This window comes from Poecilia mexicana, unplaced genomic scaffold (genome assembly GCF_051168715.1).
Source record: "Poecilia mexicana isolate PSO_F unplaced genomic scaffold, ASM5116871v1 scaffold_19, whole genome shotgun sequence".
In the NCBI taxonomy this organism is placed as follows: Eukaryota; Metazoa; Chordata; class Actinopteri; order Cyprinodontiformes; family Poeciliidae; genus Poecilia; species Poecilia mexicana.
The window spans coordinates 15,684,943-15,700,937 of record NW_028263388.1 but is presented as its reverse complement, the minus strand read 5'-3'; the positions used below and the strand labels follow the sequence as shown (position 1 = coordinate 15,700,937).

General features: G+C 38.9%; 1 protein-coding gene across 1 annotated transcript in view; it reads left to right on the top strand.

Annotated features, from left to right (window-relative positions):
* map2k6 (mitogen-activated protein kinase kinase 6) overlaps positions 1-15,091 on the top strand; it is a 36,243-nt gene extending 21,152 nt beyond the window's left edge. The window contains exons 8-12 of the mRNA XM_014994816.2: positions 2,424-2,551; positions 2,636-2,713; positions 3,072-3,211; positions 5,684-5,729; positions 7,126-15,091. Coding sequence (XP_014850302.1) covers positions 2,424-2,551; positions 2,636-2,713; positions 3,072-3,211; positions 5,684-5,729; positions 7,126-7,203 — 470 coding nt within the window. The 3' untranslated portion in view covers positions 7,204-15,091. The remainder of the gene's footprint in view (positions 1-2,423; positions 2,552-2,635; positions 2,714-3,071; positions 3,212-5,683; positions 5,730-7,125) is intronic.
* Positions 15,092-15,995: the final 904 nt, after the last annotated feature.

Below are 15,995 nucleotides of genomic sequence, written 5' to 3'. Positions count from 1 at the left end.
ACTCTACAGGTTAAATGTCTTAGGTTTCCTGCCTTCTTAAACGTCAGTTGGGATCTTTTTGATGCGATTTCAGTCGGTCACTGAAAAAGGGAAAATGTACACATGTCTTACGTACTGTGATGCATGCGTTAAAATATAAAATGCTAAAATATGGCCTACAAGAGGAGCCTGAGCATTCTTTCTGAGGAGGCTTTAGCATTTGGTGGAAGATGCAGACAGATGTTCATGCAGATACATGAAAAGAGAAGTTAAGTGCAGCTACTTTGTACCAGGTCCGAACTGGTGCTAAGTACAGGTGCTGGTCATAAAATTAGAATATTGTGATAAAGTTCATTATTTTCCATAATGTCATGATAAAAATTAAATTGTCATATATTTTAGATTCATTGCACACCAACTGAAATATTTCAGGTCTTTTATTGTTTTAATTTTGATGATTTTGGCAAACAGCTCATGAAAACCCAAAATCCCTGTCTCAAAAAATTAGAATATTATGAAAAGGTTCTCTGAACGAGCAATAAAAATAATCATCTGAATCAACAAAGTAACTCTAAACACCTGAAAAAGATTCCTGAGGCCTTTAAAAACTCCCAGCCTGGTTCATTACTCAAAACCGCAATCATGGGTCAGACTGCTGACCTGACTGCTGTCCAGAAGGCCATCACTGACATCCTCAAGCAAGAGGGTGAGAAACGGAAAGAAATTTCTGAACGAATCGGCTGTTTGCAGAGTGTTATATCAAGGCACCTCAGTGGGAAGTCAGTAGGAAGGAAAAAGTGTGGCAGAAAATGCTGCACAACGAGAAGAGGTGACCGGACCCTGAGGAAGATTGTGGAGAACGGCCGATTCCAGACCAAATTAAATTTTCATCTCCATAAAACTTTTCAGCAGATGGAAGCATGAAGTGCTCCAAAATCTTCTGATAGCTGCTGCATTGATCCTGCCCTTGATAAAACCCAGTGGACCAACACCAGCAGCTGACATGGCACCCAGACCATCACTGACTGTGGGTACTTGACACTGGACTTCTGGCATTTTGGCATTTCCTTCTCCCCAGTCTTCCTCCAGAGTCTGGCACTTTGATTTCCGAATGACATGCAAAGTTTGCTTTCATCCGAAAAAAGTACTTTGGACCACTGAACAACAGTGGTCCAAAGTGCTGCTTCTCTGTAGCCCAGGTCAGGCGCTTCTGCCGCTGTTTCTGGTTCAAAAGTGGCTTGACCTTTGACCTGGGGAATGCGGCACCTGTAGCCCATTTCCTGCACACGCCTGTGCACAGTGGCTCTGGATGTTTCTACTCCAGACTCAGTCCACTGCTTCCCCCAAGGTCTGGAATCGGCCCTTCTCCACAATCTTCCTCAGGGTCCGGTCACCTCTTCTCGTTGTGCAGCATTTTCTGCCACACTTTTTCCTTCCTACTGACTTCCCACTGAGGTGCCTTGATATAACACTCTGCAAACAGCCGATTCGTTCAGAAATTTCTTTCTGTTTCTCACCCTCTTGCTTGAGGGTGTCAGTGATGGCCTTCTGGACAGCAGTCAGGTCAGCAGTCTGACCCATGATTGCGGTTTTGAGTAACGAACCAGGCTGGGAGTTTTTAAAGGCCTCAGGAATCTTTTTCAGGTGTTTAGAGTTACTTTGTTGATTCAGATGATTATTTTTATTGCTCGTTCAGAGAACCTTTTCATAATATTCTAATTTTTTGAGACAGGGATTTTGGGTTTTCAAGAGCTGTTTGCCAAAATCATCAAAATTAAAACAATAAAAGACCTGAAATATTTCAGTTGGTGTGCAATGAATCTAAAATATATGACAATTTGATTTTTATCATGACATTATGGAAAATAATGAACTTTATCACAATATTCTAATTTTATGACCAGCACCTGTAGTATGCTGTGCAAACACACATTTCTAATTAACTTTTAACTAAATAAAGGGTGCCTGAATATCAACTTGGAATTTTATTTATTGTGCTCTAAAGTAATAAGTTAAATTGTTGCCTCAATATTAAAAATATGAAGTTTCAGTAGATTGAATATTAAGATGAATATTCTTATACTGTCTCACAAAGCAGAGCAGTGACACTTATAAATTATATAATTTTCTAAAACAGGGCTAAAATGTCTTATAAGATCGTCATATTGTAACTAATCATATTTTTCTCTCAACTAGGAAATATTGTGCTGCACCGTCAAAAATGGTGTCAACTATTTTTCTTTGTATTGGTTTCAAATTTTAAGTTTTAGTAACATGACAACTGCCATGCGTACTGATACATCAATTATAATGTCTATTTGATATTTATTTTACAATCTTTTAGCATGTGGAACGTAAGAAGACAGCTTCTCATTTTTAAAACCAGCAAAAAAAATAATTTCCTAATCAAACTAAAACTGCTGTTTGCCCTGTTGTCCCTCCAGATGTGAAGCCCTCCAATGTGCTCATCAACACTCAGGGCCAAGTGAAGATGTGCGACTTCGGCATCAGCGGCTACCTGGTGGACTCTGTGGCTAAAACTATGGACGCCGGCTGCAAACCTTACATGGCGGTAAGCAGCATCTTTTCCTATAAATTAAGAACTGTAGTCGTTCGAACGTAAAAATTTGTGACCGTCTCATCTCTTCAACCTCAGCCCGAGAGGATCAACCCGGAGACGAACCAGAAAGGCTACAACGTCAAATCCGACATCTGGAGTTTAGGAATCACAATGGTAGGGCAATTAAGTAAAAACAAGTAACACCTGAACTGTTGGGAGAATACAGCACCATCCACACTTGTTGCCACACCAGTTAAAGTTGTTTAAAAAAAAAAAAAATCTTAAAATAAACACATCTTGTATTTTAGTTAAAAAAAAAAAAACTCACTGGTTCCCACACTTTCTGGTAAGAAGGGTTACAGCGTTTCAGTAATTCTTAAAACTGAAAACTTACGTTTTGCTTTCACTTTTCACTGGGATTGTGGGAATCCACAGCTATTTATTGTCTGTGTTCACCACAGCTCTGCATAGTCGTTTGTCTCAGCCTCACCTTTATTTCAAGTGTAAGAAACGAGTTTGTGCGTGTTCACAGATCGAGCTCGCCATCCTGCGCTTCCCGTACGACTCGTGGGGAACGCCCTTTCAGCAGCTGAAGCAGGTGGTGGAAGAACCTTCGCCCCAGCTTCCTGCCGACCGGTTCTCCCCTGACTTTGTGGATTTCACCTCTCAGTGGTACGTCTTTGTGTCACTCTGTGTTGATCCACTTTCCTAGAAGCAAATGAAAACTACCACAGATTAGACAGGAAATCATTGTTAATAGTGTTGTTTCTGATAGAATTAGTATGTTATTGTTTCCTATGTAAGTTGCTTGTTTACATCTGATAAAGTTGAATCATCTTTTTGGAAGACAACGAGTAAAAAATGTTAAGAGATCTAAAAAGGCGACCCAAAAAATCTTAAGTCACTGATTCCATTTTAATTGTTTCATTGAATGAGGCATCATATGTAGCTAGGCCTGTCACAATAAATAATAAATCAATTAATCACACGATAAACTAAAACAATCGCAAAAATTTTCATTTGCTTGATTTATTGTTTTTCTTTTCTCTCTTTCTATCCAAACTGGTGTTCAGTCTGTTGCTTTGGTCTCAACTATGCCTTTTTTTTAAAAGACAATTTTGCCTATAGAGACTTCAAAATTAATTTTACTTGTTGTTTCTGTTGTTTTGTTTATTTATTTTGCATATTTACTATGTCTTCCAGTTCCAATATTTAAATGTTCATCAGAATTTAAAGTTTATTGGTCTAAGTGTTCTTATAATATTCGTCCATTATATTTCTTGAAAATTGTCTCAAAACAACAATATTATCGTTTATCGCAATAAGTTCTGGGACAATTAATCGTCTGGCAAAATTTGTTATCCTGACAGGCCTACGATGTAACAGCTGTCAGAAAACGTTATTTTCTTCCGTTCCCGTAAGAGCAAAGTTTTTCATCTGACTGATACAACCTGTTAGCACTAGCAGCCATTCAACGCATTCACTACAACGCATCAATTCTGAGCTCTGATTTGGATCTGTCTCTGTGTCCACCTGATGTTCATTTTTAAACTTGTTGCCTCTTATTTCCTGCCGCTGGTTTTGTTTCCTCCTTTCTCAGTTGCTTAGTTACAGATGCAGGTATTATGGTAACAGGAAGATGCAGCCAGTGACTGCGTGAACTGCGGACGGATCTCTTTAATATAAAGAAAGGTGTGAAAAGCCTTTCTTTACATCATGAAAAGGCTTCTGCCTTTTCGTGAAACTAATGAGATCAGTCACGTTTCTTGTTGATGTTTCAAGTTGACCTTCAGGTTTACTCTGCTGCCCTTTGACTTCTTCTGACAAAGTAACAGCAGAAGTGGTGTTCCCGTTGTTGATATCCAAACATATGGGTTTACCAAAATGGTTGGTCTTGTCTTGTTGCTTTGCAGCTGGTTTCTAATCAGGTTTTTGGAAAATTTTGACCTGGCAAAAACATTATTATTTTTTATTTTTTTTAGCCAGTTGTGAGTGGAAGGAACAATGTGATAGTAATAAGTGCACAAACTGCAGCGATAACTAGAACCTTGAAATGTTGAAGAAAATCCAGGGAAGTGCAGAAACTCAGGGAAGTGCAGAAACTCCAGACATAGGTGCATCCAGAATGTGGACTACATTCCTTGTGTTAAGCCACTCCTGAACAGAAAGCATGAGGAAAAGATCTGGACCGTTGCTCAGTGGTCCAGAGTCTTTGTTTTAGATAATTTAATTAAACCAGTTTCCTCAGTGATCAGTGTTGACAGAGTGTTTTCTCATCTGACTCCATCAGCTGAAGAGTATTTTTTATTTATTTGTCATTTTGTACATATCAAAGCTATGTTGAGAATTTACAGGGAACTTGGCAGCTCTAGTTTTTGCTTGAATTAAGCTTTCAAGTGTCTTTTTTTTCTGTGACAGCATTAATGAGGGGCAGTAAATTTTGACATTTGATCTTCAGCCTAAAATGTACAAAATGATTCAGAGAGATGTTGGTGAACCCAACGTCCTTTTGACAGTTTTCATTGATTTATGAAACATCTAAATCCTGCAGGAGTACTCCGATGTGTTTTGTGTGCTAATACTTAAACTCATTCAAACTCAGAGAAGTTTGCATTAGTTACCTCCAGCATAATTGAATATTTAGATGAATAAAGAGCAGCAGGTGTTCTAGCCCTGTGAAGCAGGTTTGTACCCTGTAGATGAAGATAGTTTTATTTCCAGAATCCTGCCCTCTGTAGAATCCAGACCATCACAGTTCTGTCTGCATGTGTGGGCTCTTTGTTCTGCTGCAGGATGATCTTGTACCAATCTGTTGGTGTTCTGAGCCCAAAGTAGCATAAACTGTCTGTGATATTCTGCTGCGACTCCAGCTTTCCCTGCAGAATGGACGTTTCTTCTCACTCTTCTGTCCTCGAATGATGGGCAAATGATTTCTCAGAAAATGGAGTCAGCTGATTTTTACCGGCAGAGCCATGCAGCTGTTCATGTTCCATCCGCCATCACACTAATTGACTCAAATCAGTCTTGCTCGTTTCCTGTGAACTGCAAAACTGAATGTGAAAGTACAGAAACAACTTGTTGCAATTTGTTTTAGAGTAATTCTGTATTTTGGTCTTGTTTTTTCTTTCTATTTTTTGACCACAGCTTAAAGAAAAACGCCAAAGAGCGGCCAACATACACAGAACTCATGGTGAGTTTCTTCTTTTTTCCTTGTCCTTCTGTTAATGTCTAGTTTTCTACTTGTCACGGCTTTAATTACACACTACGGAGCTGATAAAATCTATAATGTATGTATAGAAGAATCTACTATTACACATGACTGCAAAATGATCCTAAATGACCCAATTTTGGAAAAAAGGGGATGTATGCCCACAAGAAAGTCAGTCAAACAAAGAACAGAGACTGAAGTAACAAAACACACACCCAACAAAACCAAATCAAACCACACAAGACCAAAGTGGTTATTTTGCACAGTGTAGCGGTCAGTTACGTTACAATGAATACATATAGATACCAAACCTCCTCAGAGAGACAAATCATAGGCACAAATACATGGCAAAATAACCAAAGAACATTTACAATAATTACATGCATAAAGAAATCTGACAAAATAAACAAAGAGAGATTGTCGTAGTCTATAGATGTTAAGCTAAAAAAAAAAATAAGAGAAGCACAGTGAGAACAAACGTTCATAATAGCTACAACTGTAGAAATATAAATCCACAGAAGGAAGAAATAAATTCTAAAAATGATCAGAAAGACAGATTAAATGATAAAGTATTAAATAAGACAACAAATCATGTAAAAAAAAAAATATATATATATATATATATATATATATATATATATATATTTGTACATGCAGATAGACTTAGCATTGTCATTTCTGCAAAGAATTTTCAGACAAGATGGCCACTAGAGGCCGCCACTGCATTATAGAAAGATGCAAAATTATTTCCACAAGATGTAAGAAGATCCAAAAGCAGGGAGGGAAAAGACACGAGTTTAAAGGGTAGATTCACACAAGAAATGTCCAAATTAAAACATCTCGGGGATGAAATAAAAATCCTCAAAAACAAATAAAGTTAAAGTCAAAAACCAAACAAATGGACTAAATAAGCCCATGTTGGCACTTTTGATAGAACAACTTTATGAGGTAAAATTTGACCTAAAAAGCCCCTAAATTGTTTTACTAAGTAACAAGTGCATTAATCAATAAATCTTAAGCCTTAAGAACATTTAAAATACAAAAGACAGAAAGTTACTTCTAAAGGCAAAAAAAATGAAGTGAAGGAAAAAAATTAGATAGAGCATCTTAAATAAGAAAAAAGGCTTAAAAATGCCCATCAAAACTGATCATCATTATCCAAAATAAAAACAAGAAAGTCATTTCAAAATGACAAAGCAACTAAGAAAGACAATAATAAAAAAAAATGACATCAAAGTAAGGATTATAAGGAACTACAAAGTACAGAAAGCTGACGGTTAGCATCTTTATATCTTCAGTCCTGCTAGGGATTCAAGTCTGCCCTTATGAAAGACTCCTGATTTCATTCAGACTAAGCTGACCTCTGTCTCCTCCACAGCAACATCCCTTCTTCACCTCCCACGAGGCCAAAGAAACTGACGTGGCTAGCTTTGTGAAAGTCATCCTGGGGGACTGAGCTCTACATGCGCACGGCACGGAGGGAGGAAAAACCTAAAAACCCATCCTACAAAAAAAAAAAAAAAAAAAAAAAAGGCAGGTCTCCCTCTCGCCCCCCCTCCACGCCTCCACAGTCGGAACGAGGAAGACCAGCGGACGAAGTAGAGCGAGGAGGCGGCCTCCGCGTCTCCCCTGTGAGGTGGCGGGAGGGGCGAGGGAGACCTCGAGTATAATGTGGAATAATTCAAGGTGTCTGTATGCAAAACCTCCCTCTGTGATCAGATTTAGCTTCACCCACTACTCCCAATATTATTAACGAGCCTGGCCACGCCATCCACCGTCGTGGTCAAACTCTTGTTTTCTCACTGAAAAGCAGTGGAAGATGTGCAGATTGTATAAAACAAACAAAAAGATGGATGATGTAACGCTTTCTGTGTATAATCTAAATGTTTGCCTACGCGAAGGAAAAGTCTCGCATCAGATTAACTGACTGCATGTACAGAATATATCTCTGGCAGCCACAGATGGCCAATGATGAGCAGCTGTAAAGCCTGATTGTAGACTTAAGAGCCTCCCCTAGTGGTCTTTAATAGGTACTGCAGTGCAACTGCTTTCCTCGCCAATGCCATCTACCTACGCGTTTTAGGCTCTTGGCTGCCTGTGAGTGTGTGTGATTGTGTGTGCGTGTGTGTGTGTGAGCTGAGGGATGTGTTCAAATGGCTGCAGGTGGAGGCAGAGCCAGAATGCTGTCCGGTTAGTTTGCAAACACGGCAAGAGGTCGGCTGATGCTCTGATACAGCGGCTGTTCAGCATTTCAGGCCGCTGAGCTGCAGCAAATTAATCAGATTTCATCATCAGAAAAGCTGTGAATATAATGAACTGTCTTTTACCAAAATTTCTAGGTTATTTTTATTTTTTTTTTTAGGCCAGAAACATTTTGAGTGGTTTTAAGAAGAGGATTGCCCCTGATTTTAACTAACTTGCATTTTACTATAAGTTGAGCTCTAAATACCTATCATACACTTGCTTTATGTGGAAAGGGCATAATTTCAAGAAATCTTGAAATTATTGTTAGATCTGTTTTTTTTTTCTAAGCTTCAAGCTGCCGATTCCAGCTTTTGTTTAAGTACAAGAACAGGGATCTATGGAAATATGTCACTAACTCGGAGGGTAGGCGACGTCATGTTGTGTTTGAGAGAGAAGATATTGCTTTAAAATAGGGACTCTCTTGTTTTAAAAGACACCGCTTGAATGAAAAGTTAACGAGCCTCTCAGAAAATGCAGTTTACAGTCTAAATAGCTTCTTACATCTTTTTCACTCCTCTGTTTCAATTCTTAAAAATCTTGTTGATACTGAAAATGGCTAACTTTGAGTCTTTGTGCCAACAGCTCCCTCTCTGAAGAGTGATAGCGCAGTCGCTTATGTGTGGTGCCTTCCCTGATCAAGAAAAATATATATATATATATTTTAAGTTTCCAACTCCCTCATCACTGGTCATTCCTTATCAAGCTAATAATTGTCAAACTCAAGTCACCATTCGATTTCTTGACTCCAGCTCCTGATCTTTTGTAGAATCACTGAGATTATCTTTCCAATGATACTTCAAAAGCAACGATTGACCTATTTATTTCCAAAGTTTGTGATTTACCTTATTCTAACTATGTCTTGCACAAAACGATAATTATGCAACATCTGCTTATTTCGTTCAGAAGTTCCTGACAAAAATGTAAAATGTTGGTTTATATCGTAGAAAGGGGCCGACACTAAAGAATTAGAAGTCAGACGAGCCTCTAGGACTTATTTTTAGCCGGAAACTGTAAATATTTGTCAAATATTTGTTTGCCTAGTTGGTTTTTGCACATATTTCTTTGAGTGTAAGGTAACCTTTCAAAGAACCGATCTCCCCTCTTACAGGATAGTGCCCAATAATTTGTTACATTTCAGTTTAGTCCAGCTATTTTGCACTTTTAGTACAAGTATATTATTTTCCTAGTTAATGTTTTTTTTTTTTTTTGCTTCTCATCTTCAAGCTTAAAGTAATTTGCCATGACAGTTTGAGCAGAGGGAAACCAAAGCGTTGTCTTATGTTTGCACAAATAATGAAACTGTATTGATTCTGGTACAGAATGGCCGTACGAGTTCTAAGTGCTCCTTTGAAGTAACAGTGCTTAAACGTTTTATTTTCTGTCCCTTTTGCAAAGCCTGAACCAGTGAGCAGTGAGTCTTGTCCTGCAGGTTGATTTGTTGCAACTCGCGGTCTTGGTAATGCTGGATGCAGCTAGCTGTGCAGACCTCCACATGCTTTTATTTTCAGTGTGCGTTTGTGTGTTACATGGGGAACATTGTCCCATATATCCTCCTTGTTTTCTGTACTGAGCCAATCACAACCCTCTCCACTCCATGCTCAACATAAAAGGAACTGGACATTGTTGCTATTGTTATTGTTGTTAATACTATATTAATGTTATTATTTAGGTTTACTCTCACTCCCTAATCCATTTTACAGACATATTAACTGCAGTTATTCTTATTTATTACAACTGCTGTGTCCTTCTGAAGACTTGAGCGATCCATCAGAGACTCTTCGCTTGCCTCTGCGGCTGTGTGTGTGTGTGTTTTTGTCGTGTTTTTCTTGGCTCAAACAGGTAAATGCTTTTACAATGTAACTTTTATGCCTTCTATGTGCCTCTATGATGAAAAAAAAAAAAAAAAGAAGAAATGTCTAAGAAAATAAGGATGATGCAGGGTTGGGCTCCCTCCCTCTTCACATGCTGCATGGCATCATATCCCCAGCAACCTGCCAGCTTTGAGGACTTTGTCGTTTCTTTGTGATGTTACTCTTGCTGTAGCTTGAGGGTGTTTGTACTTGTGCCTGTTGTCGCCTCGGTGGCTTCTGAGGGCAGAAAGCTTGAAGATGGTGAGTGAAATTTTTAACAATGCTCTCGCTTCGTCTTTAACCTTAAAACTCTTTATTTTTCGTCACTTTTTTTTGTTGTTGATTTTGACTTGTTTTGGAGCTCCTTCTGGGATCTAATGATGTGAGTTTATGCACTGTACAAATGCAGATTTTTTTTTTTTTTGGCCTTCAGAACCAACTTTCTGTCCTCAGTCTGCTTCCGTCTTTTTTTTTGTTTTGAGGTTTCCTGTTTTGTTGCAGGTTAAAAATCCTCTCTCCTTTCACCCCATAACCCGGCCCTAGCTTGGCGCAGGCCTCGTGACCGTTAGCCCAGAGAACTTCTGGAGGTGTTAGCCTCTTACACCCTCAGGGGGTATAAATAAATTTAAATCTTAACATTTTGGGCAAAACCTTTATGCGGAATAGTTTTTGAAAGATTAAAGCCTCTTTTAGCGGATAATAAAAAAAATAAAAAAATTTAAAGGCACGTGGAGCCTTTGTTTACAGAGCGAGCCGAGGTCACGTGGCAGCTGGACCCACCGGTGGGTCAGTCGGGTTCTAGGGGTTAAAAGTCTTCTAAGCAAACTGTCACCCTCCTCTGTTTGTTCCGGCTACAACGCGTCGGCTGCTCGTTGATGAGCGGTGGATGTTTTTGCGTTTGTACAGCTGCCAATCGAGCTGAATCAGTTTGTGGGTGAGCACACCAAGGGCTCCCTCATTACTACATCTCCATGACAAAATTAGCAAAATTCAAAGATTCTTTGTGTCAAATTACAAAAAAAAAAAAAATCACAAATTTTCTAAATATGACCAAAGAGAAGCCTACCCAGGATCCTTTTATTCATAATCATATATATGTGGTGTTTGTGGGTGTCTTAAGTGCCTAATGATGCTTTTTTGTCACAGATTTATATTTAAACACTTCTCTGTGTTCAGGCATGATAGCTGAACACCATCTTAGTCCTTCAGATCCTCTGCTGAACCCTCTGACACTGCATGTTGCTGGGATTTTTTGCACTGTACTGAGGACACACAATCATAACACAGCATTCAGTTGTTAAAGTTGCTGTGTGTAGACAGTGGAATAGAGAGTTGGAAATTTTTAAGTTTTGCTTTTTTTTTTGTTTTGTTTTAGTTCTGCTAGTTAAATTCTACTGGAATATCTTCCCTTCACGTCCTCAATCACATGTTTCGAAACTACTCAGATACACCACCAGATGTCAGAATCTTCACATGGTGACTTTACAATTAAAGTGAAAAAGAACGCAGCTTTTATTGTTACAATTAAGACTTACTAAATTATTTAAATATGAAAAAAAAAAAACATCTTAAAGAAAAAACAATATTTTTGTTAACGCTTCAAGTCTGCAAATATTAAAGTCTGTCAAAGGAATGTAATTGACTGCAAAAATATTATTTTTTTCTTTATCTACCTGGTTTTAAAGATGTTATATTTAGAGTGTAATCTAAATTGCCATTACAAAAAAAAAATGTCATTAAAAGCAGCAGGTTCTGTCCCCTATACAATTCTGTGACACTTGTTTGAATAAAGATCAAATTTAGGGCTGTTGTAAACGAATATTTTAGTAATCGAGTAATCTATCGATTATTCTTACGATTAATCGAGTAATCGGATAAAAAAAAATATAAAATGAAATATTGGTAAATCTGGCATAATACCGGTGTTACTATCAGATATCAATATCAGTCCAATTTTTCATATTTGAGCATCCCTAACAGTTGCTTTTTGTAGTTTAGAAAACTAACCTGTAACAATAATAGCTCACTTTCTAAGTTAACCAGAAGAAAAGTTATAGAAAAATCTGAAATTCTATTGAATTTAATAACAAAGAGGCAGGCTCACAAATATGCTTATAAAAATGTCTACAATCCAGCTTTTAGTTTATGTATTCATCTTCAGTGAGTTTAATAGATTAATTAAACTCACCTTGCCACCTAACCTGTCACGTTTTGGGTTTGAAAATACGGGAAATGCCGCCTGGAGTGGGAGGAGAGGGCGAATGAACGAACGTAAGATGGGGTGGAGGGGAAGAAATAGACCAGCGGACTGACGAACCGTTAGACCGGGGGACGAACACGGGGGGAAGCAATACGGGATATTTACGACACCTTCACTGGTCACACTCAGAAACTCATCTACCAGCCATGTACGATGCGCTCCGCCACCCGTTTCTTCAGACCGGGATATGAAATGTATTGTGCGGTTCGTTGGTAAAGCTACATTTACACGGTAAGCATCAGCTACTCAGCCGCCCGCCCTGTTCAGTCTATCCGCTCACCTCAGCGCTCTTCCCGCCGTTCGCTTTCAACCAGCAGCCCCGGAGGAGAAATGCTGCCATACTCCAGGCATTCCCCCAGTCATTTTAAGGATGCTTATTGATTCCCCAAAACCGATAAAAAGTCGGGCATTATCATCAATCAATAAAATCCCCACGGGCCAATCTTGAAGATTGGACTTTATGCCGCTGAGACTTAGCTTTTGTCAACAACTCAGAGGCGGAAGTGAGAGCTCCGCGCAACACAAATGAAGTCCCGGCCGGAACACGGTGCGCTAACTAATAAAACATAAATTAACGAAGCTTCGAGGCAGGTAAATTTTCCTCGAGGAATTTTAGTAATCGAGGTACTCGAATCATTCGAGGAATCGTTTCAGCCCTAATCAAATTAACTTGGGTTGTGCAGCTGGAAGATTTTGAGGTCCACCTCTGAGTAGCTAACCCTTCGCACCCCTCTAAAACTTAATGTTTTGGAGTGGCCTAGTCAAAGTCGGGTGTTAAATGTCACTCAGATGCTAAATCCATCCATCCATCCATTTTCTTTACACCCTTGTCCCAAGTGGGGTCGGGAGGGGTGCTGGTGCCTATCTCCAGCGAACTTTTCGGGCGAGAGGCTGGGTACACCCTGGACAGGTTGCAGGGCAACACAGAGACAGACAGGACAAACAACTACTCACACACACATTCACACTCACACCTAAGGAGGACTGTGGGAGGAAGCCGGAGTACCCAGAGAGAACCCACGCATGCACAGGGAGAACATGCAAACTCCATGCAGATAGACCCCAGGCCTGGAATCGAACCCAGAACCTTCTTGCTGCAAGGCAACAGCTCTACCAATTGCGCAGATGACTTTAAACAGCCTATTCATGATAAAAAAAAATTCCAATGTGACTGAATTAAATCAGTTCTGCACAAAATTGTGGGCAAAGATTCTCTAGTTATCAAGTTTAGAGCCAAACTTATGGGACAAAAAAAGCCAAAACAGAAGAAATCGTGAAGAGGGATTTCAGCTTAACGTCTTCAAAATACATGAGCAGCGTAATTCTGTTGGGGAGATTTTGACACATATTGGATAGAAAAAAACGGTAATCTTTCCAAATTAAAATGTATATGTTTTTATTCCAACTTTTGTTGCCCCAGGTTTACACACTGCAACTTCAACATTGTTTCACTCAAGATAAATGTAAATCTTCCAATTATATTTTACCTCATTTTGATTCTTCCCGGGAGCTTTTTGCTTCTACCTAAGTTTATTTGGAGTACTACTTAGATTTTTCATATCTGAAAGCAAACTACTTCCTTCATTAGCTAAAAAAAAAAAAAAAAAAAAAAAAAAAAAAGAAGCGGCTTAAAATAGTGATCGGATGAGCACTGCTGCAGTGAGCAAAGTAATTCAGCTGACACCTACAGACTGGAATTATTGACAGTCACATAATGCGCAGGAGGAACAGGTTTTTGGCAGAGGAAGAGTGATAGAAAAACATCAAGGTTTGTCATATATGGAGACAATCCTATTGTGGAGAGAGGCTGTGTCCTTATCCCAGCACTAAACCTACACATATTATACTAAAATATTTATTACCAAGAAGCGCTAAAACAAAGAATTAGTGGATCAAACACACATTTTCTTTCTTTCTTTTTTTTTTTTTTTGCCAAGTAAATATTAATTTGTGCTGTTTGGGATCATTATTATTATTATTATTAAATCTACACTCACTTCCAGCCAGGGTTAAGCTACAGGGAGATTTTGAAAGGCTAAGAGGAAAATCCAGTCACACACACACCACATCACACCTTGTTGCTTCTAAGTCTGTCCCAGTCCAGTTACTTGCCAACGAGTAGAGCTTCCCGTTTTTGGAGAAAACGGTAAATGACCGTCCGTCTAAAAATCTGCAACGTCTTTCTTTCTGCGTCTTTGTCTTTCTCTGCGAGCGTTCGTCTGCTCGACATGCATGTAGGAAGTCTATTTCCATCCTGCTGTCACCTGCCGGGTGACCTTTGCTCACTGGGGTCAGGACGTCCGCGTGGGAACATCCTATGATGATGTGGACCAGCAGCAGGCACGTATGTGTGGATGATGCAGCTTTTGCTGTAACGGTTTATTTATTTTGTCATTGAAGGTCATAAAGAGACGTGAGGCTCGGAGAGAATTGGAGGAAATTTTTTTTTCTTTTTTTTTTGCTCACCTTCCACATATTCAAAGTCTATCTAAAGAATTATCGAAAGCCTGCAGATGAGGGGAAACTTTAAGCCCTTTACAGACTTTTTGTTAGGATTATTTCAGGTGTAAATTTGTCGTCTGTGCGTCCGCACTTTTCTCATGCTGCGACATGACTTGTGACACCGTGGGAGCTTTCTGTTGGTAAACTGCTGGTACACACAGCTGTATGTGACTTCTGATGTTGCGGTGTTGTGTTCTTTAATCTGCAATCGGGAGGGAAGTGATGCAGGGATGCTACTGTACGTGGAAGAGGGATGTTTTTGTTGCTGTGGAGTGGGTTTTTGGGGAGGTTTACTTTGGGTTTTTGCAGCTCCATGGGAAGTGAAGTTCTCAGTATATTTCCACGTCTCTTAAGCCTCCGCTAAAGACTGATGACTGTTCACTTAGAGCTCAATGAATTTCTATGAATAATTTAGATTGCTCAAAATGATTGTGTGCAATTGTAATGATGGAAATTCAATAAAAAAAAGAGGTATTTTTACACATTAAGTTCTGCTTCTGTTTCTTGTGTTTTGCATCATGTTTCTCGAGAAGCTTACAAACAAAACTTTGAACACCAGCTGGAATATTTATGGAAGGAACAAATATTTAGAAAAAATTAGGGGCGACATTCTAGGTCACCCGTAGCATGATGCTGCCTCTTCCATGTTTCAGAGGTGTTTTTTTTTTTTTTTTTTTTTTTTGGTGATGCTCAGTACTGTTTTTGTGTCAAACATACATTTTTGCGTCTGTGGAAGAAAAGTTTCAGTTTGGTTCCTGCAGACAACAACACATCCCTTCACAAAGTTTTGGGAAATTTTAGCCAGGCCTGGTCGTTTTCTTCTGAAGAAAAAAAAGAAACCAACATATCTTGCAACTCTATATCTTAGAATGTGGAGAAGATAGAAGATTGTTGTTATATGTGGAAAGCAATCAGTATGTGTTGGAAACTGCCACAGCTCCTTCACTTGCATCCTTCTGCTGATGGAAATTTTAACTGATGTCAGGGAAATCCTATTGCAGCTCAAGAAAGCTACATTTTGAAAGGTATTGCACCAAAGTGTTAAACTGTGTCCACTCTGATGCAAACAGGCTACTTCCCTCTTTTTTTTTTTTTTTTTTTTTTTTTTTTTTAAATTATCACTGATATGTTTTGCAGTTAAATGGGTTCATATGTTTTGAGAGGGAATTATTGTGCTCTCAATAACTGCAGACTCGGGAACTTGCAAATTAAACAGGAATTGGTTGGCTTTTTTAGAGCGACTGTCCTTCACACTACATGACTCTAATGATTTAACAACGGAGGGAAAAAAAAGCTTTAATCTTCTGTATTTATAGAGTCAAACTGTTGGCGTAAAAATGTTGTTTTTATGGTTAGTTAGTGGACAATGGTTGAAAGAAAGGAAAACGGTGA